This window comes from Kogia breviceps, chromosome 15 (genome assembly GCF_026419965.1).
Source record: "Kogia breviceps isolate mKogBre1 chromosome 15, mKogBre1 haplotype 1, whole genome shotgun sequence".
In the NCBI taxonomy this organism is placed as follows: Eukaryota; Metazoa; Chordata; class Mammalia; order Artiodactyla; family Physeteridae; genus Kogia; species Kogia breviceps.
In genome coordinates, this window is record NC_081324.1 from 22618791 (window position 1) to 22643835 (window position 25045).

Below are 25045 nucleotides of genomic sequence, written 5' to 3' on the forward strand. Positions count from 1 at the left end.
CATTACTCGGGGCAGAGCAGGGTGGAAGCTAAAAGCAGAAAGCATATGGGGGAGGAAGCAGGTGGGGGCACGGGACACCTGCCAAACGCAGGGCTGATGTGAACACCTACTGGGCTCATAGCTGGCTCCAGTGATTTCTTTTTTAACCTCCCACGGCTAATTTTGCTGAAGAGAGCACACGAAGAGAAAGTCAGAGCATCTAAATTCCTCTGCATCAGGAAAATGAAAGTTCCAACTGGAGAGGTGGCTTCCCACCCCTGAGTGACAGAAGCAGAGCCGCCTGTGGTGGTCCGTGAACCTGGGGCTCCTCCCGGGCTCCCAGCATGGGACCCGGGCCCTGTGTACTCAGTAAACGCTCATTAGCTGAATGGATGGGGTCCTTACTACTTTCCAAGGGGCTTTGCTTTCATGTTCCATTTTGATTCACAACCACAAGCCAGCAGGGCAGGCAGGGAGCACATTATCATCCTCGTCAAAGATGGGGAAACGCAGGCTCGCAGAGCATGACTGTCTACGTCACAGTCAGCGCTGTCAGAAGGGAGCCCGGGACTCTGCCTCCTCAGACAGTATCACCTCCTCAGACAACCACACACCTAAGAATTGCTGCCACAGCCAGTCTTTGCCCCAGTGACCACCTTCCCTGATTTTCCCCAAAGCTTACCACGTGCTGTTCTGCGCACGTTCCCTGTAATACTTCACTTAATCAGACCCTTTCATCGAGGAAGGTCCTATTATGACTGCCAAATGTACTGGTTTATTCCAGTTCAGAAGGTGGTTTTGTGCATCCCAGAAATAAGAGTGTCATGGATTCTCTGGTCCTTTTACCAAATAAGAACTGATTTGGGTTAAAACCATTGGTTCAGTTGTTTGGGGTCATCACTCGTCAGAAGAAAGAGACATAGCACAGGGAGTTAGGAAGACAGAAGGGCATGATTTTTTTTTTTTTTTTTTTTTTTTTAACCATGGACATTCCTTCCTACAGAGTCGGCTGTCAGTTTTGACAGATGGCCTGGCTGCAGGAGGGGGGACAGAGGGCAAGCTCACAGTTAAGGCAGCACCAGGGAACTAGAGCCAGCTGGGCTGATTCGAGGTCTGAAATCTGGGCTGGACCCCAAGTTCCAGCCAGTGAGGATGGGACAGGGAGCCCTGCTCCGCCCCCACCCCCCACCCCCCACCCCCGCTGCAGCTGTACCAGGCAGGTCAGCACGTTTCTTGGTGTCCGTGACCTTCTGGCTGCAGGCAGATAGGGCGGCGAGGGAGAGCAGAGGAATGGGGCCTCAGAGAGAAAGCTGAAGCATGTTCAAGGTCAGAGCTACCCTCCCCTCTCATCACCCACCCCAGCCCCTTGGCTGATAACAGTTTATGGTGCACCTACTTCCTGAGGGATGTATTCATTCCAGTAAAAATTCATGATACAAAAGTTTGGGCAGGAGGCTGGAAATCACAGCCACTCCACAGCTCTGTGGAGGGGTGCCTGGCTGAGGTGCTCAGAGACTCCCCTAAAGTGGCAGGCACTGAAGTAAGGGGAATAGAATTTCAGAGGACTCCCAGTTCCTGAAGGGCACAGTGGATTAGGTAAGAAGAGGTCTGGGGCCTTGAGAACAAGGGTCAGTGTCGCCGGGTCAGCTCTGATCTCTGCTGCTGCTGGAGCATTTAGCCGCCCACCCCGTGGGGGTCAGCAGCATCCAGACACCCGTGGCTTTAGCATCACACTAGGGGGCTAGTACATCACGGGGCCCGGGAGAGCCGAGCCATTAGCTGGATAATGTACCCCGAGAGTTAGTTTATCAGATTCACAGTTTATGCCTCCGTCCACGGACAGAAAGAATGGAACACAGAGTGGGGCAGCTTTGATGGGAGGAGGAGGCGAGGCAGCTTTGATGGGAGGAGGAGGCGAGATGAACCAGAGCAAAAGATTCCAGTGGTGAGAAGCCTCCCAGGGAATCCTGAGCGGAAAGTAGGCAGGGGAGGAGGTTAGGCGGATAAGCAGGAATAAGAGGGCGCTAGAGGCAAATTCACCAACTGTGCAAGGTTTTTGGTTTTTGTTTTTGTTTTTTGTCTGCGCCGCATGCCTTGCGGGATCCCAGTTCCCCAGGCAGGGACTGAACCCGAGCCACAGCAGTGACAGCCCAGAATCCTAACCGCTAAACCACCAAGGAACTCCCCAGCAGCACAATTTTAAAGCCACAGAGTTTAGAGCTGTATCATCTAATCCAACCCCTCTGGTACGGCCTTGAGCCATCCGTCACAGCCATGACTAATGGCCAGAACCATTAGACCAGACTAAGAAGCAGACTAAGAACCAGAACTTCCCTGCTCCCCCAGCAACAACTTTTCAGCCCCGTGATCCTTCTAGCAGCCTCCGGCCTCCCCGCAATACTGACCCCAGTCCTCTGATTCCGCTGGAGCTAGGAACACCGTCCTGAGCACCGAGCATTCCTGAGGGCTGCCTGGACCACCCGTATCAGCCATCCTGGCCAGACATACCTTGTGTGAATAATGCTCATCAACAATCCTCGCCAACCCGAAATCCCCGATCTTGAGCACGAGGTCCTCCGTGCTGATGAAGATGTTGGCGGGCTTCAGGTCCCTGTGCAGCACGTTGGCGGAGTGGATGTACTTGAGCCCTCGGAGCAGCTGGTACATGAAGAGCTTGGCGTGCTCCTCCGTCAGCGTGCCCTGCTCCAGCAGGCGTGCCAGGTCGGTTTCCATGTACTCCTGGACGATGTAGGCCACGCTGAACTTGAACAGCTCGCCCTGCAGGTTGGCACCCTTGGACCCCAGCACCTCATACACCTTCACGATGTTGTCATGGTCCAGGCGGCGGATGATCTTGATCTCCCGGAGGGCATGCTTCATGCTGCGGGCGTCGCTCAGGGTGACCTTCTTCACGGCCACCTTCCGGCGGGCCCTGCTGTCCACGGCTGACAGCACCAGCCCGTTGACGCCGAAACCCAGTGGTTGGAAGTCAACGAAGCGCCCGCCAAGGTCATACCCGTAGACGCTGGCGATGCAGTCGCCCTTCTCAGCCATCGTTGGCTCAGTGGTCAGGGGCTGCCCGTGGGATGAAGGGGCAGTCAGGAAAGGCCAAGTCCCAGCTCATGGCTTCCCCAGCACACCTCATTCTGTCAAGTCCCAAGGCTGAGGGACGCTTTTTCTCCGGGTGATGTCACTGCCACGAGCTCCCTGGAGACAAGAGTGGAATATGTCCATACTCGCTGAGCTGCAGAAGTTGGAGGCTCAGACTGTTTCCTTAACCTGTACTGGGAAGGCTGTCCACCAACTCCTATGTATCCTGAGCCTCCCTGGAAGCTTAGAATGGCTCATGATTCTTTCAAATATAGCATCTTGGAAAGAAAAACCAGTCTCATTATCTATGTGAACGTAAAGTTTTCTATCATGATGGACCACAAAGTAGAGATGCAGAAACTCTCCCCTTTAAATCCTTTGTTAAAAGAGGCTCCTTCTTGCTGAAATGTGGTGCTGTTGCTGAGCTGTGTTCTTTTACTTTCGATGGTCCAAAGCTCGGTGGTATCACAGCCTTCAGCAGCTTGGGAGCTGCTCTCTGTGTCCCGAGTAGTAGGAAGAGATCCCAACAATGGATTCTAGAGGCTCGTAGGGACTTCTTTGTACCTCTGCCAGCTCTCCTTTCTACCAGCTCCTCTTAGATTCTGAAACCCAAACCAGTCTGTTGAGCATTGGTGAAGAAAGCTGGAGAAATCCAAGCACCTTTCATGAGCTCTACACCAAGTTACACCTGAAGTCCCAGACCTGAGGGCAGCTCAGCTGCCCAGCCAGGATCCTCTGGAGGCTTCAGATGTGGGCAGCATCCTCCGTCACCCCCTCATCCACACTACCGTGAATGAGACAGTATTCTGCTGGACCCAGAGAGGCTGGCAGGAATGCAGCATCTTTCGGACCAAGTCTCCTTTCCTGTCAAAGAAACAATGTTGGGTAAATTTCCACACTTCAGCTTCCAGCACCTTCCCACTTGTGTGTCTTTTGTTAACCAGCCCAAGTGTTATTTGATCTGTCCAGCCAGCTGAAACACTGCTTGCTCAGGGGATTCCAGGCTTTGCACTGCCCAGCCACCCCGCCTGCTGTGTGCAGCGCTCCCCTGGAAGGGAGAGAAGATGGATTGATTTGATAAGACCATCAACTGGTGTGCCTTTTATGTAAATGCTCCCCGAAGGTTAATATGCACAAACTGTGGGTGGCAATGATCAGCTCTGACCTTGTGAAAATCATTTGTTATGCTCTCCAGACACACACAGCAGCACTAGCTGAGAAGGGTGAGAGTTAAAAGTAACTAGTTGCAGAGAGAAGATAAAGGATCAATAATTTTGTTTTTCTACTTGGACCCCTTTTCTTCCTTCTTTTGCAAATGTCTTTGACTATTTTGAGAGAATTTGCCTTGCACTGAGATTTAATTACTTTGTATCTCTTGCTGCCCATGTAGGCAGCATAAGCATACATACCAGATTATAAGGAAATTTTATTGCCACCCTGGAATAGGGACTTTCTGCACAGCCAAGCAGGGCACAGACTTCTTAGCATGACACCAGGGCTGGCATGGTGAACTGTATTCTTTTTGATGATGGGGACCTAGCTCTTCAAAGCAATGAATCAAATCATATCCTGACTGCCCCCTGGTGGCTGCTGACTCAAATTACAGGCATAGGACCTAAGTGGGGAGAAAAAAATGGCCAAACTAGCAATATAAATTCAGACCTCTGAAGTAAAGGCAATATCATAGCTTCTAAGGAACTGACAGGTTTTATAAGTTTATAAAGTCCACACACACACAGAGAACAAACACTACATCCTGTGCAAAGGACTGAATCAAGCCAGGGCTGCTTCTTAATTCCCATAATCCTGTAGGGTCCCCTGTAGGGATACTTTCACATCTGAACTCTGCAAATGATAAATGAAGCAAAACAACAGTCAACTCAATGTTCTAAAATCAAGGGGGGAAATTAGGGGACAGAGATGACCTGAAATAGTAAATAATCAGATGCCTTCTAAAGACTATTAATGACAGAAATTTACCAAGAGTCTGGAAGATAGTAACCGCTTGACAGATGTTACCTGTTGTTGCTATTGTTAAAATTTCCCTTATGTTTGAATAAGATGTACCTAATATCCTGATGCTTCATCAATCTTCAGCAATTCTACTCTGCATGTTTTTATCCGGCCCAGCAGCAAAATAATCAGAACTTAAGACTGGGAAATAATTGTAACAAACAAGTTCTGTGGCCCTCAACTGGGGGTGGTCCTGCCTTCCTTAGCTGCTCTGATGAGGAGTCACTACAAGTCTTTAATGAGCAGGGCCAGATTTGCCAATCATCCTGCCAAGCATCACTATCAGTGAATAACTGACACCCACCCCCAAATGCCAGCATCTCCACTGAGAGACTACGATTCTAGTCTGAGTTCTCACTTTACAGATAAGGGCACTGAAGCTCAGGGAACACCAGCTCAGTGCTTCTAGCATAGACAGGGTCAATAAACATTTGATGAATTGATAAATGAATACCATTCACTCTGAGGATTCCTAGCCAGTTAGAGACAGTACTGGGACCACCCACTGAGCCTGTCTATGGCTTGTGTTGTAAAGTCCACCTGGACACCTAATTTAGGGGAACAAAAGAGCCACCTGGGGCCCTGTTCCATCCCTCCTCCAACTCCTGCTGCTCAAGTCAGGTAACAGAAACTAAACTGGAACACCTTTCACTTTCTACCCATATACTTGGCCCGATTCCCAAGGGCAGAGCAAACAGAAGAAATTACATATTGCTTTATAGGGGAGATGCTGAAGCCTTCTTCCCTTTCTGGCTCCCAATGGGATGTAAACAGAGACGGGAATGAGCACCTAAGCAGGGAGATGACATCACCAGCAAGCTGAAGGCAGGATTTGTTCCATATCAGCTGCAGTGCAGATAATTTGTGGATAATTAAGAGGGGTTTTATTTATTTTTAAAACTCTTTCTTCTTCCTCTCACAGGCGGAGGAAATGTCTGTGTGTGTGTGTGTGTGTGTGTGTGTGTGTGTGTCTGTCTGTCTGTCTGTCTGTCTGAGTGGTCTGCCCAACATGCTAAAAGCAGGAACCCCGTCACCTTGGGAAGGCTCGATTCCAGCCAATCCACCATCCTCATGGCCTCTAAATACACTCTTTTAATTCCCATCCTGCTGCTTTGCTTGCACCTTTCTGGTTCTTGAAATATCCTGCTTCTTCCCCACTTGTTGAAATCCTGTCCATCATTCCAAATCCAGATGAAGTCTCACGTCCTCTCTGAAGTGTCCTCAGTGACATTCCTCCCTTTTCTGAACTCCAGTGTGTTTGTGTATATATACTGTATTTGACATTTACCATATACTAATCTGGGCTGTTATTTAACTTTTTATACATGTCTATCTCTCAACTAGGCTTTGTTTCTCAAGCCCAGGACACAAAGTAGTGCTTAGAACATACCTGTGAATTGGAGTTACCTGAGGTGCATTTGTTATGTCTACAAAACCACGATGCCTACCTTCCCTAGACGGTCAGCCTCCTCCCCTTTCCCATCGCTGCCCCAATGCAACGTGTTCACTGCAACAGGGATCTTCGTACAACAAGCCCCAACTGCTCAGACCAACCAATATCTCTGAACTTCAGTATCATCTGCTTAGATGCTGCATCTCTTAGCATTTCAACACGAAAAAGGCAGCCCTCACCTGACCATTTCTCTGTTCCCATTTGAGTTTACTGTTATTCATCTCTTCTCAAACCTCCTTATTTTCTAAGTTTTCCCCTATCATTCCTCTATAATTTCTACCGTAAACCCTTTGCCTTTCCTCACAGGTGGACTGATTATGAAATGCCGATTACCTAAGAAGTCTCGGATTAGGGCTCTTTTCTTGCATGGTATACCAAGAGGCGTGGGCCCAACGGCCCTAGAGAGGGGCACATCTGGCATCTGGATGTGCCCACCTGGGCAGAGGGGTGAGGATGGCAGCTCTTGGTGTGATGCAGCATCTCAGGGCAAAGCACAGTCATTCTCCATTTGGGGGGGGGGTGTGGCTCACAGCTGCTCTGAATCACAGGTGTGATTTGGAACCAGGGAGCTGGCATTCACCTTGAGAAGTGGAAAGGTCATGGGTTCAGCTGTGCTCAAATGACAGTCAGCGAGAAGAACACATGTAACTCTTCCAAGGGCCGCAAGGCTCCCACAATTCCATGGTGAACATCGTAATAAACATAGGAGTAGAAATCTCTACCCCAGGACTCCTAGCAATGGTGCTTCTTTTCTCCACTGATTTCTCACCAACTTTCCATCAGTCTCTTATCTGAGGCCAATTAATTATCCTCGCATGCATCCAGCCTTTTAACATGTGGAGGCAAACCAGAGATTGGTGGTGTGTGCCAATTGTCCCTTCCTGGGATTCCTGGGGCTCTAGTTTACAAAGCGGCTTTGGAGAGTCTAAATTTAGACTCACCTCCTCTGCTTGCTCTGATCCCTCCCAAGCCTCAGGCTGGTGGCTTTCAGCAGGAACCAAGGCCCCCAGCATTGGAGGCCTTGTCTGGAGGACATTTCCCAGATACTGCTTTCTTCCCTCTCCTGAGCACCCAAAAACTTGCAGGAAAACCTTCTTCGGCAGGGCTGATGTTTACAGTTGAACAGGCTGTATGTACCCTGCACAATTCCAGGTAGTACCATTCATATCAGTCAAGTCTGTCTGACTCGAAGTTCCATGGTCCTAATTGCTGCAGTCTATGTGAATGAAGTCCCTAGACCAGAGATTGGCAGGTTTTTTTCTATAAAGGGCTAGAGAATAAAAATCTTAGGCTTTGTAGGACAAACAGTCTCTGTTACAATTATTCAACCCTGCCTCTGCATCACAAAAGCAGCCGCAGACAATACCCAAATGAATGGCATGGCTCTGTTTCAATAAAACTTGACAAAAATAGGTGGGAGGCTGGACTGGGCCAGGGGGTAAGTTGCTCTAGACCCCTGCTCTAGATTGTGTAGGAATGCCCTCTAGCTTGTTCCCAAGGAGGCACTGAAGTGTGTGGCAACCAGGCCCCTTTCCGGCTCTTTCTGCACCGTCTCCTCTCTCCTGGACTCAATCCCCTACCACCAGCCCCCATTCCCCTTCACAGTGGCACTATCCCACGCCTGCCCCCCCCCCCCGGAAGAACCCTGGGCTTGGGATCCCCCAGCCCCAGGCTTAGTTCAGCTCATCTGTAGGTTTTGTTCCCCCAGGACCCAGCTCTCTGCTTTCCACAAGCTACCTTCCAGCTCTGCGATTCTATGGTGCTGTTGATGGGCCTCGCTCCCAAACCCCATGTGTATCTTAACAGAGCCTTTCTGGGGAACTGGTGAAGATGACACTATGAAGATGGGGTAACTACACACGTGGAGGGTTCACTCTGGGCCAAGGGACTGATTAGTTGGGTCTCACAAGAACCCCATGAGGTTGATATCATTCTCCCATGAAGCCCCCAGAGGGAAATGACTTTCCCAAAGTCACACAAGTAGCCAGTGATGAATCTGGGGTGTAAACGAGGGTCCGTCTGACTCCAAAGCCCACACTTCTCATCACTGTAGCCCATTAGCTGAGCCCAAGTAGGTGATTCCCACCAAGACCCATCTAGACCCAATGTGACTTCCCAGGACTAGTGAGGGCAAATTTGGGGGATGCACACCCTGTGGTTCTTCTCAAATTAAAGCACAAGCCAGATACCTTTTCAGCCTGTGTTGAGCTTCAGTGTGGAGATCACAGTTAATTAGCCCACTTGATAAAAAGAAAAATTGAGAAATAAAACATTAAAATGAGATTAAAAGTTAAGGAAAACTAAACCAAACCAAAAAGAAAACAAAACACACCAAAAAACCCCAAACAACAACAGCAACAGAAAACCTCCGCCAAGGGCTTCCCTGGTGGCGCAGTGGTTGAGAGTCCGGCTGCCGATGCAGGGGACACGGGTTCGTGCTCCGGTCCGGGAGGATCCCACATGCCACGGAAAGGCTGGGCCCGTGAGCCATGGCCGCTGAGCCTGCGCGTCCGGAGCCTGTGCTCCGCAACGGGAGAGGCCACAACAGTGAGAGGCCCGCGTACCGCAAAAAAAAAAAAAAAAAAAAAAACCTCCGCCAACTTCAAACAGCCATAACCCTGCTTTCCAACCAGTACTTTTTTGTTTGTTTGTTTGCGGTATGCGGGCCTCTCACTGTTGTGGCCTCTCCCGTTGCGGAGCACAGGCTCCGGACGCGCAGGCTCAGCGGCCATGGCTCACGGGCCCAGCCGCTCCGCGGCATGTGGGATCTCCCCGGACCGGGGCACGAACCCGTGTCCCCTGCATCGGCAGCCGGACTCTCAACCACTGCGCCACCAGGGAAGCCCTTGACCTCTTCTTTAACTGTAAACCTCAGATGCCAGAGGCCCTGGCTGCAGGGACTGGCCATCCTAGAGGGTAGCTGAGCTGAGCATCCTCCCAGCTGGTCCTGTATCTGCCACTGGTCACCTGCCCAGGAACCATTCCCACTTCCTCCAAAGAAACAGAAACCAAGTCTGAGTCAGCCATTGAGCAGCTGAGCCCAACTCAGGGTTGACTCATGGTTAGATGATGGGTCTAAACCAGGGCTTCTCAACCTCAGAATGATTGAAATTTTGTGCCAGGTCCTTCTCAGCTGCAGGGCTTTCCTGTGCACTGTAGGATGTTTAACAGCATCCCGGGCCTCTACCCACCAGATGCACTAGTAGCACCCCCCAGTTGTGACAACCAAAATGTCCCTAAACATTGAAAACTATCACCAGTGGAGAAGGCAGAAAATTACCCCTAGTTGAGAACCACTGGTCCAAAGCAGCAGTCTCCAGCAGTATTGGCAATTGCACAGAAGAGTTATTTGTTTCATGGAGCTATATGGTACAGGGTACAGTATTGCCTAAAGTTTAGCAACCCCGGCCTTGCTCCACTAAATGGCAACAGCACCCCCTGGTTCCTGTGACAGCCTCACACATAGCCAAAATCCTAGAGGGCAATGACATCTCCCACACGCATCCCTGCTGAGGGCCATGAATCTAAGTCAATCGTGCTAACCCAACTCCCCTTTGGCAATGGGTGGTTTAGAGGTGATCATATCAGCCAGTTCTCGACAATAAGCCTTAAAGGCACTAGAGGGGCCTCACTGAAAAAGTTTTCTTCCCCTACTCCCTGTCCTTAGCTGCACTTGTAGGAAGAAGTGGTGTTGGTGCCACAGCAGCCATCTTGAGACCATGTGGGGACAAGCTGGGAGGCCAAGCCAGCACACCAGAGTTGGCAGATGAGCATGGGGCCCTGCAGACATCACTGAGTAGCTGAGCTAAGCCTGGAAATGCCTGCCTCCAGCTTTCTTGCCAAGTGAGATGGTCAAGCTCTATTTTTGCTTAAGACATTTTTACTGTCTTTTTTCTTTTAACCTGAAGCTGTCACTGTCCACCTGATAGTAACCTGCTAGGTACATGGTTGGTCTAAGTGGGAAATAAAGAGATGGAGAACATATGGCTCCTGACCTCAAGGAGCCCATATTCCTATAGGGAGAGAAGGACCACATAACAATAACAGAAACAGTGCAAGAATATTCAGGGACCAACTTCATAGTTCGACTGCAAGTGCAGTAAGAGGACCAGGAAGATCAGTCAGAGAAGCCTCCTGGAGGAGGGGGAAGGCAGCTTCCAAGACAGCCACCAATGGACCCCGCCTCCTGGCTTCAGGCTCTGTGGAATCCCCTCCCCTAAGCATTTGTGGACTTCCTGACTCACTTCTAAGGAACAGAATATGGCGGAAATAATGGGATGTCACTTCTGAGATCAGGTTATGAGAAGACTGTGGCTTCCATCCCAGGTGATAGGTCTGGGGGAAGCCAGTGGCCATGTCATGAGGCAGCCCTGAGGTGAGACCTGGGTGAGTTCTTGCAATGGGATCTTCCGAGGCCCGCTGGCCACCACGTGAGCGAGCCAGGAAGCGGATCTTCCCCAAAGTGAGCTTGAGAGGACTCCAGCCCTCTCCAGTGGCCACGGCTCCACTGAAGGCTCACAAGAGACCTTATACCACAGGCACCCAGCTAAAAGCTGTGCCCGGATTCCTGACTCACAGAACCTGTGACAGCAAATGCTGTTTAAGCCACTAAATGCAGGGGTATTTATTATAGATAACAGGTAGCTAACAGAGAGGAGGGACGCATAGACCTTGGCTCTTGACATGTCCAAGATGGAAAAGATGCAAACTTGGCCTGAAATCTTGAGGCTTTGGGCAGGGGGTCCTGGGTCTTACCTGGCTTAGAGCCCATCAGATTCCAGAGCCAGACAGAATCTTGGGAAGTCATCAGGGTTTTTGCAGGGGGTGGCGGGGGGTGGAATCTTACCTCCCTTTTTCACTGACTTAACCCCGGGGGTGAGTCCTGTGTCTGGCACACGGTGAGGATTCCAGAAATAAATACCAGTTGACACAGGAATGGCTACGTTGTGCAGTAAGATTAGGCTTATGACAAAGTATAACCCAAATGGAAAGACAAATTTTAAAAATGTGCCCCTGAGGCGCAGATCAGAAAGCTTCTGAACCCCTCCAAGGTGAGTGGGAGATAAAGCGGGGGGCTCAAGCAACAATGCCACACAAGCCCCAGAAGAGAGGTGACCAGGAGGCGTTTCCTCACCGAGGAGAGGAATGCTAGTCCCAAGGCAGTGATCACTGTGTTACCTCTGATTTTTAGCATCGGGGCTCCCAGGAATCAGGAGAAACAACCCTTCCTGGTCTTCCAGCTCTTGAAGTGAAGTACCACTCCCCCCGACCCAGGAGGGAAACAGGCTGGAGGTGTCCATGGGCAGTAAGGTACCCGAGTCTGGAAGCCCCTTCTGTTTGTGGAAACCCACGTGCACAGGCAGATGGCTCCTCCCAGCGATCACCCATGAGGCCAACTCAGGCTGCAGTGTCCCGAGCCTCTCTTGCGCCCAGGACCTCTCCAACTGAGGTCCCGGGATCCCCTTCAAACACCAGCCGGCAGGACAGTGACCAACCCAGGCCCAAAGCACTCCTCGGCCTAAAATATATACGTCTCAAGCAGGGAGCCACTGACAGGTGCCCCAGTGAGCATGTGCAAACTCCTTAACATCCCTTTCAGGCAGTGAGGCCACTGGCCCTTGTTTGTTTCCCTTCTACGGTTTCCTCCAGAGCATGCTGGTGGGGGTGCCACCGAGTAAGAAACAGGAGGGGAACCTGTTTTATCCTCATCTCCCTCAGGGGGGATAGGAGGACAGCTACAGAGGGCTGGAAGGAAAAAATGAGCGGCAAGGACATCAGACTCTGGGGTTACCGCCTCCCCCAAGAGCAAACTCTGGGAGTATTCAGCTCAGTCACTGATTCTCTGCCTTTTTCTCTTGAAAATTACGTAACCAGCCAGGGAGAACAAAGGCTTCCCAAGCCTCCCAACAATACTGAAATAGCACAGAGAGAAATTCCGGAGGCCTCGTTTGGAGCTCTGATGCCCACATGAGCGCAGAGCTGGGGGTGGGCAGTCAGTCTGGGTCCCTGAGTGTGGGGTGTGGGTGCTGGTCGCCACGGGAACAGCACGGGGGCAGGGGCTGTACCTGCCTAGGCTTGAGGCTGGGAGTCCGACTTTCAGATCACCAGTGTGTGAGGGTGTGAGTGTGTGCCAGCATTTAAATCCTTCTGATTTGAGACAACTCCTACATTTGACCTTTGTAGACGCAAAGGGAAACTTCTCATTTTTCTTTCTTTTTTGTTTTTTTAGAGGAAGGAAACCTGGCATCACAGAAGATGTTGGCCTCTTGCAATATCTAAATCAGGACAGTTATGACTTAAGTGGCTAAATAAGGTGAGCCTCTTTGGGGTTTGCTTTGTTTGGACTGTATTCTAAAGGGTAGAGATCCCAGCCAGGGTCTAAGCTTCGCAAAAGCAGAGCCTGGGCATCTTTCATTTCTCCCACACTTGCTTTAGCACCCACTGCAGAGTGCCCACGGGCCACTGTGCCTTCCTGAATTCCGAGATTACTCTCTGTCAGCCCAGATTTCATGAGAAAGTCACTTCCGGGCACATGGTCCGCCTCAGCTGGCATTTATCGAGGACCTACTATGTGCTGGGCACGGTGACACATGTTCAGTGATGTTTGAACTTTCACACCACACTGTGGGGAACTATTCCGTGACATGAATGAACACTGTGCCAGTGATCTGTGCATGGCAGGCACCTCTTGCTTCCGTTCTGAGAGAGTGGAAGTAACTTTCTCAAGATCACACGCTAGAAAGGGGTTGAGCCCGCTTCCTGATCCAGGCTTGGTTGCAACACCAGTGCATTCTGTCATCTCCCATGGGGACTTCTGTCATGGAGGGTCCCGCCCCCATCCCTCTCACATTTGAGTGCTTGCTTTTGTTTTTCTAGTTCCCCCAGTTCCTTGGAGAAGAAGCATTTGCTTTCCTCCTTTAAGTCATCTTGGAAACTGGCATCGCTTCTAAAGGTCTCAACCTCTAACCTCATGGTTTCCTTGACTCTACTCACCAGCCATACAAAATGTCTTTCAGTCCATTGAAGACGTCATCTTCTGTCTTGCCTCTAGGCCTCCACACATGCTGTTCGCCATCCTTTTCCTCTGGCTAATTCTTACTCAGCCTTACAAGTACAAGTTTAAATGCCCCGTCATCCAGAAAGCTTTCCCTGATACTCCTTTCCCTCCCCAGACTAGCTTATCTGTCGGGTTGTGTCCTCCACCTCCCTGTCTCATATCACTTTCTGCCTTTTTGTTTCAGCTTTAATTGCTTGTCTTCGGTGTTTGATTGGAAGACTGGTGAGGGCAGGGACCCCTTCCTGTGCATCACTCTAGCCCCAGTGCCTAATTCCTAACCTACTCAATAATAAATAATACTTGGGCAGAACAAATGCATTCTGAGAAGCCCCAGGCTCCAGAGCACCATTTACAAATTCAAAGTTGTAAAACTCACTTCTTTTCTCCCCGTTAGAGATGCCAAGCAGATATGAGAATTTCACAAGTCTTTTCTGACTCAAATCCTCTGTGCAGTGCAGTCTCTTTAATAAATTTCATAGAATTCTTGACTTCTTTCACTGGCCTGCTTCTCACCCAGTTACCTGGCCCATTATCCAGCAAATATATCACACACTACTCCCTCCTATTCTCATGGAGGCTAATCATTTACAGGGGTTGCACTCAGAGGTACAAAGAAATCATTCATAGGGCAGAAAAAAATGTTCCCTCTCTTGGTGATTGCATCTCCCTGTTCACAAGTGACAGAAGAAGTGGTATTTTGACAGCTCAGGTGACAGCAACAATGTCTGGCCCATACGGGACTGTCATAGCTGAGGAGGAAAGCCATAGGCTGGGAGCCAGGAGACCTGGGTTCGAGTCCTACCACTGCCTGGGAGCTCTCTAGCAAGGAGTTTCTAATCTGTGAAGTGGGAATAACCATACTTCCCCACTTAACTCGTGGGAATCAGAACAGGGTGGTGATCTGAATATACTTCCAAAAGTATTTCGCACAAATCGGAGGTAAGCCACGACCACAAACCAATTATACTAAAATTAAACCACTTCCACGGTGATGTTAGCTGGAGTCTAGGGGGCTGGAACTGTTACCCTTTCTCATCCCTTCACAGCCCGCCAAGAGTGAGTGGCCTCTGCATGGGAAGAAGTGAGTATTGGTTCACTAGCCACTGCACATGCGTTTTGAGTCTTTTTTTTTTTGGCAGGGAACTTTAGGCTAAATTATCCCTGTCTTCTCTTATGACCTAGAACACACTGAGACACCCAGCCCGGGATGGAGCGTCTACAATGAATCACTGCAATGGACCGGATGTCTGTATCTGTGCCCCCAACACAATTCATATGTTGAAATCCTAACCCCCAATGTGACGGTATTAGGAAGTGGGGCATTTGGGAGGTGATTAGGTCATGAGGATAGAGCCCTCATGAATGGGAGTCCTGATAAAAGGGACCCCAGAGAGCTCTTTCACCCTGTTTGTACCGTGTGAGGATACAGTGTAGATACAATCAGCCATCTACAATCCTGAAAAGGGCTCTCACCAGAAGTCGACCATGCTGGACCCCTGATCTTGGACTTCCCAACCTCCAGACCATAAGAAATACATTTCTGTTATTTATAAGCCACTCTGTCTATGGTTTTGTTGTAGCAGCCTGAACAGACTAAGATACTCACCAAGGGGCTAAGCAAGTCCATCATGGTGAGGCCATTTGCTCTCACTTATTAACCTCCATGTCTCCATCGCCCTCTCCACTGCTCTCCTTGTGAATGCCTCCTTCACTGAAAGCTTATTAGACCCCAGGAGTCAGAACCCCATGCCACAGAGATAACACTGTAGGAACCTGACCCATTGGAGGGGAAACGTGCTGACGGGGTGCTTGTTTTTCATTTTCCTCCTCACTCTAGCAGGAGAGATACTAGGGAGTGTCACTGGCCTCTTAGGAACAATGAACTCCCACAAGCCTGTGAGGGATTCCACATGCAAATAAGCTTCTTACGTCCGATGGTCAGGGACATCAAACCCCGCCGGACATGGAAGGGGGAGGGAAGGAAGTGATCAGCCTTCCGACAGATCACGAGCTGCCTGGAGAAGAAGACAGATGGCTCCAGTGCCTGGGAGGGGAGTGGAGGGAGGTTGGGAAAGAAAGCAGTGGAAGCAAGAGAGCAAGAATGAGGAGAGAGAAGGAAGGGTAACAGGAAGAAAGAGGGACCCTGCCCCCACTCCCAGAGGCCACTCCTGCCTCCTTATTGAGTCTCTGGGCTGTTGTTAGCATTTGTCACACAAAGACTGTCCTCACAGCCCGGGATCCTTAGACACACACATCAATAAAGTCCTCATTGCAGAAAATGCTGGAAGCTTGACAAGAGCAGCAGTTTGACCAACACAATACAGCGCATTAGCTTGACAAACATAATGGTGCCGGCAGCCACCAACTCCGCAGCTCTCCCAGATACAGGGAGTCCTGGGCAGGAACTGGATTTTACCTGCTCAGTGTCATGAGCTGGAAACCTGGATCAGGCTGGCACCGAGGCCAGCACAGTGTAAGTATTTGGGTGGGACAGTGACGCAGTGAAGCATTCCTTCACCTCTCCCATTCTCTGCAGACTCCAGATAAACGAACCTTGGGATTTAATGAGTTCTGAAAAACCAGCACAAACCAGGCTCTGTGCCCTTGTTATGCTGGCATTCTCAGGTGCCAGGAACAAGAGCAAAGCCGATGGGCCTGGGCAGGGGGCCTGCCTGGGGAAGGGCTCAGCCACTCCCAGGCTTAAAGGTAGATCCAGCCTCCAAGCCACCCTTTGAGAGGAAGGCTCCTGGGTAGACACTGCCCTCAATATCCACCAATGCTATAGGGCCAGGGCAAATTAGGGCTCAAAGGAGTAGGTAAGGCAGTTGACTGGGTGGGCACTGTGGACAGAGCTGCCTTCCAGAACATGAGGGAAGAGGTAAGGCCAGATAGTAAGAAGGGGTGGCTGGAAGGAGCTGCCCCCTCCAGCACTGGTCACCTCTCACTCGGAGTAAGCAGAGAGAGATGACTGTCGTCCCCTCGTATCCATGGGGATTGGTTCCAGGAACCCCTGTGGGTACCAAAATCTGAGGATGCTCAAGTCCCTTATATAAAATGACATGGTATTTGCATATAACCTACGCACATCCTCCTGTATACTTCGAATCATCTCTAGATGACGTATAATCCCTAATACAATAAAAATACTATGTTACTAGTTGCTGGAGTGCAGCAAATTCAAGTTTTGCTTTTTGGAACTTTCTGGAAATTTTTTTCAAATGTTTTTGACCTGCAGTTGGTTGAATCCGCAGACGCGGAACCCATGGATACAAAGGACTGACTCCCCTGCTCACCAAGCGTGGTGGGAGGAACCGCTACCCACCCATCAGTAAGAACCTCCTAGGCGGGAAGAAGGTTGCTTTTACAGTAAGGCTTTATCTGACCAATGACAAAAAACACTTTCGTTTTTCAAGCAACAATGTAACTTGTTTTTAATTTAGAATCTGTTTCAACTGCCAAAACTGCGAATTAGGATCTCAAGCGTGGGCAGATAGAGTGTCGGGATGTAGCGCCTGTGTTCATGAGGCCAGGCTTCAGGAAGCCTGGAGAGAAGGACAGTGTGGGTCTCATCAGGATGGAGCCAAGGGGTCCTGCAAGAGTCCTGACCAACCGGAACTGAGGTAGAGGGTTCGGGACCCAAAGTCCACCCGCATCCCTTTGTTCAGTTTTATAAGGCGAGGTTTGCTTTGAAATAAAGCAAAAAGCAAACCAGACACTGACTTTGATAGTCATCTTTTGGACCTGTGGATTGATTTGTTCTGTCTTTCTTCGACACAAATGCAGAAAGGGACGGAGTGCCAGCTTCCACCTCACGCTCGCCAGGCTCCAAGGAGCAAAGATCGGCTCCGATTTCTTTTGAAGTGCCAGAAAAGATGACTGGGACTAAAGCCTGGAAAAAATCTTAGATACCTGTGCCTGTGCTCAGGGTGTTCTCTGAGCCTGGACTTGCCCTTTCTCTTCCCACTCCCTGCCAAGGTCTCCTATGGGCTCACCTCCCAGGAGAAGCTGGTGAGGGCTGTGACCAGACTGAAGAATTGAGGTGGTGATACGGGAGGAGCTAGGACCCCGTCTTGAAAATCCTGCCATCTGTCCCCCTTGTCTTCAGCCAGACTGCCTGAGTTTAGGTCCTGGATATCCTGACATGTCCAGAGTCTGCATTCTACCACCTCTAGCTTTTGTCCCCACTGTAGCAGCGGGGTGCGAGACCATTCACATTTGCTTTCCTGCAGCTGAGAGCCCTGTAGCATCTGTGGCTTCCCTCCCTCCGTGAACAGGTTTAGAATGAGTGAGTGAGTGAATGAATGAATGAAGTCCCCAAAGCCCCCAAATGGTCTCTCTACCACCTTCCTGCAACCTCTCCAATCCATCCTCCTTTCTGTTTCCAATTATCTCGGAAACACAACTGATCATTTCATTCTCCTGTTTTCAAAAGGTTTGCAATAGCTCCCCACTGCCCAGAGATTAAAGCCCAAGCTTCTCACACAGGCCCTGCATCAGACCTGATCCGTCTTCCCGCCTCACGGCCAACCACTCCCTAAACTGCACCCCACGCTGCAGCCACACAGACTGGGGCGACTGTTCCTGACTTTCTACCTTCCCAGAACATGCAGCCCGTATGTTGGTGATACTGTCCTCTTTGGGCCCCTGAAGCAGTGCTACCCTAATGTCGCCCTGCCATCCTCAGAGTAAACTCTCTCTTCTCCAGAATCATGAAGCACAATGCCTACACCTAAGGCAGTAATCTCATGGGGTTGTACCTCTCTGTAGGCCCTTCTTCCCACTACTGGGAATCCTGAGAGCAAAAGCACAGTGGCTGGTTCGTCCTTATATCCCCAGCCTTGTACAATTCCTGGCATATAGTAGGTGCTCAATAAAGAGCTGATGAACAAATAAAGAGATGGGTGGGAATGGAGCCAGCGACTTGAGAGTGGAGGTGTTTGCAAGGAGTGCTTGGGGGAAGTGCGCACAGAGGCATATCCCCTGGAGGGGTGACGTGTTGGTGGAAGCGTGGTCGGTTCTCTGGGACGAGAGCGGGGCGGTCACAGGGACAAGGGAGCAGTTGAATGGTGAGCACTGAAGACTGGGCCGGCCTTACAGACCGCACTGGGGCAGCACCCGCCACGGTGTGGGTGACAGTGAGGTCAGATAGGAGCTGAGCGGAGGTGTAGAAACAGATAGTTGACTTAGTGGGAGTGTTGCAGAGAGTCCGGCGGAACCAAAAGGAACTGGGATCAGAGAAGGGATTTTGCTGGTAGGTTCCTGGTAACTGCTCGCTTTCAGGTATCTCACCGAAGGTGGGGCATCACCAGCATGGTAGGAACACACCAGCTTAAGCAAAAATAAACCCAGAGAGCAACTGCATGCCATTCCCTTAGTTGTTCATTTTTTGTTTTCTCCTACCAGCTTTCAGATCATCACATTGACAAACTCGGGATGCTAAATTCAGGTTGTTTACCAAGGCTACCTCCTCAGGCTCATCTGTCTAGTTCCCTTCGTTCACCAGCAGCCACACTGAAAGGTCACATAGCTGAGTCTTCCCATGAACTGTCTTGCCCGATTTTTCTGGAAGCTTCAGCTGCCATAGACAGTGTGCCATATGGCAGTATGCCATAGTTCTTTTATTGTGTGGTTGTCCCACAGATAGCAATAAAATTAAGGTGAAAACACATTTGCAAAGCAACTTTCCACTTTCCAAAGCATTTGCATGTATTTTTAATACTTAATACTTTCATGTAATATTTACTGAGCATCACTTTGTACCAGGCAGTGGGGAGGACCCAGGGCAAATCAAGCAGACACGATCCCTGGCCCCAAGGAACTTACAGTCTGGGGGTGGAGAGGCAGATGTGACACAAATATTGGCACCAATAGCGTGTACGTATGATTACAACTGTGATAAACGTATCATGGGAAAGTACAGGATGCTATGAGCAGGGGTGACAAGGAGACAATTACTTTGGTGAAAAATGGCAGATTCCCTGAAGAACTGACGTTTAAACGGAGACTTGAGGAGTGAGTAGAGGCTCCCCGGTAGGTGTGGAGAGATGGGAGCTCTGAGCTGGACACCCTGGGGAGAGTGGCCCTCGCAGGTGCTCTGACAGTCCTGGCACAAGCCCATGGCCCTCGGCTCCACCTTGGCTATGCTCAGGCAGCCCGAGCGGGATGGGGTGGGGCTTGCTGAGGTGCCCACCCCCCTCCATCCCACGTTCCCGGCAGCCCCCTACCCTGACTGGCCATCTGCAGGTGTGCCCCCAGGTGCAGAGGCTGAACAACATCACCTGACTCTCAAACACCAGCCAAGAGTGAACGACCCTTGTTTTTAGGAAGAGCCTCGCATAATTTTTTGGAAACTGCCTGGAGGAGGCAGTGTCCCCCAAGGAGAAGGTGACCATCAGGTGCAGTGGAGAGCCTCTGGCTCATGAAAGAACTCTGGGTTCAAGTCTGACCTCTGCCACTCATAGATTACATGACCTTGAGCCTCAGTTTCCACATCTGTTAACTAGAATATTAATACCTTCCGTATTTATCTCACAGGGTTTTTGTTAAAAGCAATAGCCATGAAGTCAGGGTGTAAAGTAAATATCACATAAAAGACTGCTGAAATAATAATCATGTAGCTATTATTTACCTTCCCACACTAAATAATAACTGGTAACAATGTACTCCATCTCATTTAACTTCACAATGATATTCCCAGGAATATACTGGGATACTGCAATACTGATGTATTGCTTCCATCTTACAAACAGGGAAACTGAGGCACAGGATGGTGAAGAACTTGCTCAAGCATACCCAGCTGGGAAGTGGCAGATAAGGCTTTCAAACCCCAGCAGTCTGCCTCCAGACCCCCACGCCCTAACCATTAGGCTATGCTGCCGGAGTGAATTAAATGCCCCAGGGCACTGACTGCTAAGACTTGTCCCAGTATAATCAGACGACGGAGCTGGTGTGCAAAGGGACACCACTAAATTGCCATTAGCTTGCTATGTGCCCCTTGACAAGGGACTGTCTTTCTCTTGCTTCCCTTTCCTTTTGTGACCAGGGACAGCAGACAGATTAATGGCCTCACTGTAGGAAACCCCAAGAAAGGTAACTAGCTCCCGTCGCTAGTGTCAGATGGCTATATATAGTGTTTAATAATCACACAGCAGCAAGATCCTGCACAGATGCTCACAAGCCCATCCTTCCTGCAACCGCAATACGGCAAACTAGTTAGTCTCCGCCAACTTCGAGAGCTTGTGGTGCTCTGCCCAATTCTAGGGCCATTTTGGATGGCGCGTCGGCATTCACCCCTTGTCTTTAATCCCATGGCTTTAAATGTGCAGCAGAACGATCCCTCACCTCCCATCACCCCTCTCTCCACTCTTCCCCAGCCACCCCATTCCCTCCACAAGTACCTTTCTTTCCTGCTGCCCCAGCTTCCCTCTTTAGATGGTTCTCCCCTGCGAAGCCTCATCCCATCCCATATTCTCCACTGCAACTCTGAACAAGATCCCCCTCAGAACAGCTACTTGGGAGTTTAGAGAAGGGGATGGGGGTGGTGCTGGTGGTGGTGGGAGGATGAGGGAACAGCCAATCATAGGTAAATGGTCAGGAAACATCTATCCGATGGTTCCAAAGTCAATTTCTAATCCTTTTCTTTCTCTGCAGTGTCCTGTCTACCGCCTTTTCAAACACTCATACCCCTCCCCATTAGCACCTACAGAAGGGTCTGAGTCCAGCCATCTATACTTCTCTGAGACTAAAGATACCAGGTTCCCTCTCCCAGGGGATCTATATTTTATTTTATTTTATTTTATTTTATTTTTTTGCAGTACGCGGGCCTCTCACTGTTGTGGCCTCTCCCGTTGCAGAGCACAGGCTCCGGACGCGCAGGCTCGGCGGCCATGGCTCACGGGCCCAGCCACTCCGTAGCATGTGGGATCTTCCCGGACCTGGGCATGAACCCGTGTCCCCTGCATCGGCAGGCGGACTCTCGACCATTGTGCCACCAGGGAAGCCCGGGGATCTATGTTTTAAGCTTTATCTCTAACCATGGAATGAAAACCCATGTCCTAGTTAGGAAAGGTTAGGTATCGCTTTGGCTATTTAGGGGAATGGTAAATTGACATCAGGGAGTTCATTTCCCGGGCTGCCAAGAAAAAGGAGAAGAGAGCTTCAAGGAGCCCCTCTGAGCAGAGGGGTGGAAGATAGTGTAGTAGTGCCCCACCACCCAAAGCACAGCTGCCTGTTCTCCCTGTTCAAACAACTCCTGAGTCTTTTGTTTGCATGACTGAACACGTTTGGGGCCCTCCAGATACCAATGACAGGTGTGACGTTGTTCCCAGCCATCAAGCCGATCCTAGCCACTCAGCGGTTCCAATCTGGTGACTACCTCCCCTTCTCCCACCCCCATCAACCCCCCTGCCAGACCTGCTGACATCAGCTCGCCCCTTCTCCCTCAACCTCCCAGGTGTTATTTACAGAGGGAGGCTGTTACCAAGGCAACCGAATGTGGCCATTATTTTATACTATCGTATTCAGTTCTTCCAGTCCCTCTTCGCCCCACCCAAATGAAAAGTTATCTAAGCAAGGTCTCCTCTCCAAAGCAGAAACCCCAGATCTTATTGCACGCAAGTCCTGCTGGGAGGCAGCTGCAGAGAGAGGGGGAGGCAACTCAGATGCTGTACTAGATGCGGACCAAGCAGGCATTTGTCTCCTTTTCCACTTAGATGGCATTAAAATGCTAGGAAGGGGGTCTTTACATCAATATAAACCCATAAGAGTGAAGAGAACAGAAGGGGAAAGACCAGAAGACAAGGGATTTTAACACTTTCCTGAAAAGTTGAGAATTTGGAAGTCTCAGCTCAGAATGCACGCTGGGGGTGGGGCAGGAGCAGGGTCAGCTGAGGAGGAGGCTCTCCAGCTCCACTGACACCTGGAGAGGCCCCAGGTTGAGGTCAAAAGGCAGGTGGGAAGTAATTCCTGAAACTGTTGAATTCCGTGAAGGTTTGCCTGTGAAACCACTGGACGCCCTCACCCCCACCCCCAACAAAACTGCTGTGTGTAGAAAAGCAAGTAGTTCCTACCTACCTCCCCTTCCCACCCCCTACTTAAACCCCAAGTTCTGAGGGGCCATTGTTGTTGTTTGCAATGCAGAATCAGGGATGGGATGAGAGTTATTGAGGGCGGTGGGGGTGGGGGACAACATTTCTTTTCACATTTTTTTTCATAATACAAATGAATCTGACATTTACTGGTTTTCAACTTTTAGAATCAATCGACAGGTGAATAGGCCACAAAATGTAAATGTCATCACCTTTGACATGTAAAAAAAAGATCCAGTAGAAAAAAAAAAGTTTGGAAGATGGAAGGGAAGAAGGAGGGAAGGAAAAGGAACATATTCTCATACCAAGTTGAGAGCTACTGCTGAAATCTGATGGAAAGAGAAAGGAAGTTAAAGATAGTGACTATAATATAAGGACTTGAAGTTAAAGGATAAATATAAGCTCTTTAAAAAGTGACAGTTACTATCAAAATCAAGTAAAGACGCTGACCACAATGCTTATTTTCTAGTTATGGAGGAATTAAAGATTCATCAAAAAATAAATACATAACATACTATCAGATTATTTCATGGGCAGAAAAGGAGATTTTCACTCCCCAAACTACTCCTTTCTCAGCCTTGTTCTTTTTTTCTTAAACGACAACAAAAATGAGCAAAAACAAACAAAAAAACACAACAAAGCAGGTAAAGTAATTATTTAAAGATATGAAACTAAACAACAAAACAACTAAAGAAAGAAATGCTTGAAAGTTTGGGGTCAGGGATGGGAAGATGATGGTAGCTTTCCATTATGAGTCCCTTTTGAACCTTAAAAAAAAAACAAACATGGCTTGCATTGATTGAAGTGAGAAAGACGAGGGAGTCATCCACTTACTGTCAACTTCATGGTCACAAGGACAACGTGGGAAGACGAAAAGCTGTTTTGGTTCCATGGGACAAGATGTTGGGAAGGACCCAGTTCAAGTCTTGCTTTTGGAAAGAAGAGAGGGCTGTGAGAGCTGCCTGGAGAACCAGCTTTTAAGAGCTTGTGCCCCTTGTCAGTGACTGGGCTTTTCCCTCACTGCCTATCCCATCCGCCTCCTCACCTTCATCAGGTGCCTTGACATTTTAACTGATTGATTCTCAAGCTCAGCAGCATATTAGAACCACCTGGGAGGCTTTTAAAATCCTGATGCTTCAAGAGAATGAGAAGATAAGCCACAGACTGGGAAACAATATTTGTAAAAGACATATCTGATAAAGGACTGTTATCTAAAATATTCAAAGAACTCTTAAAACTCAACAATAAGAAAACAAACAACCCCATTAAAAAATGGGCCAAAGACCTTAACGGACAACTCACCAAAGAAGATATACAGATGGCAAATGAGGATATGAAGAGATGTTCCACATCATACATCATCTTGGAAATGCAAGTTAAATCAGCCACTATACACCAATCAGAATGGCCAAAATCTGGAACACTGACAACACCAAATGCTGTCGAGGATATGGAGCAACAAGAACTCTCATACATTGCAGGTGGGAATGCAAAATGGTACAACCACTTTGGAAGAGTTTGGTAGTTTCTACAAAACTAAACATAATCTTACCGTATGATCCAGCAATTGTGCTTCTTGGTATTCATCCAAAGAAGTTGAAAACTTATATCCACACAAAAACCTGCACACGGATGTTTATTGCAGCTTATTCACGGCTGCCAAAACTTGGAAGCAACCAAGATGACCTTCAGTAGGTGAATGAATAAACTGTGGTAGGTCCACACAATGGAATATTTTTCAGCGTTAAAAAGAAATGAGGTATCAAGTCAAGAAAACACATGGAGAAACCTTAAATGCATATTACTAAGTAAAAGAAGCCAATTTGAAAAGGCTACATACTGTATGATTCCAACTATATGACATCCTGTAAACAGCAAAATTATGCAGACAGTAAAAAGAACAGTGGTTGCCTGGTGTTGGGGAAATGGGGGAGGAATGAATAGGCAGAGCACAGATAATTTTTAGGGCAGTGAAAATACTCTGTATGATACCATAATGATGGATACATGTCATTATACATTTGTCCAAACCTACAGAATGTACAATGTCAAGAATAAACTATGATAATATGACAGCATTTGGAGGTGGGTCTTTGGGGGGGTAATTAGGTCAGGAAGGTAGAGGCCTCATGATGGGATTAGTGTCCTTATAAAAAGGGACATGAGAGAGTTTACTTCCTCTCTGCTCTCCACCATGTGAGGATACACTGAGAAGACAGCCATCTACAAGCCAGGAAGCAGTCCCTCACCAGACACTGCTGACTCCTTGATCTTGGACTTCCCAGCCTCCAGAACTGTGAGAAAGAAACATTTGCTGTTTTAGAAAAAAATAAGCTTTAATGAAAACTCTTGACTTTGGGTGACTAT

The 25045-nt window shown here is 49.1% G+C and overlaps 1 protein-coding gene across 2 annotated transcripts in view; it reads right to left on the reverse strand.

Moving 5' to 3' along the window:
* The window catches only part of MAPK4 (mitogen-activated protein kinase 4), a 207096-nt gene that overhangs the window by 97082 nt on the left and 84969 nt on the right, over positions 1–25045 (reverse strand). The window contains exon 2 of one of the 2 annotated variants that reach the window (XM_059039803.2): positions 2488–3933. The exons of the other annotated variant lie outside the window; for it this stretch is intronic. Within the exon in view, the coding sequence (XP_058895786.1) occupies positions 2488–3033 (546 nt within the window). The 5' untranslated portion in view covers positions 3034–3933. The remainder of the gene's footprint in view (positions 1–2487; positions 3934–25045) is intronic. 2 annotated transcript variants of the gene reach the window in all.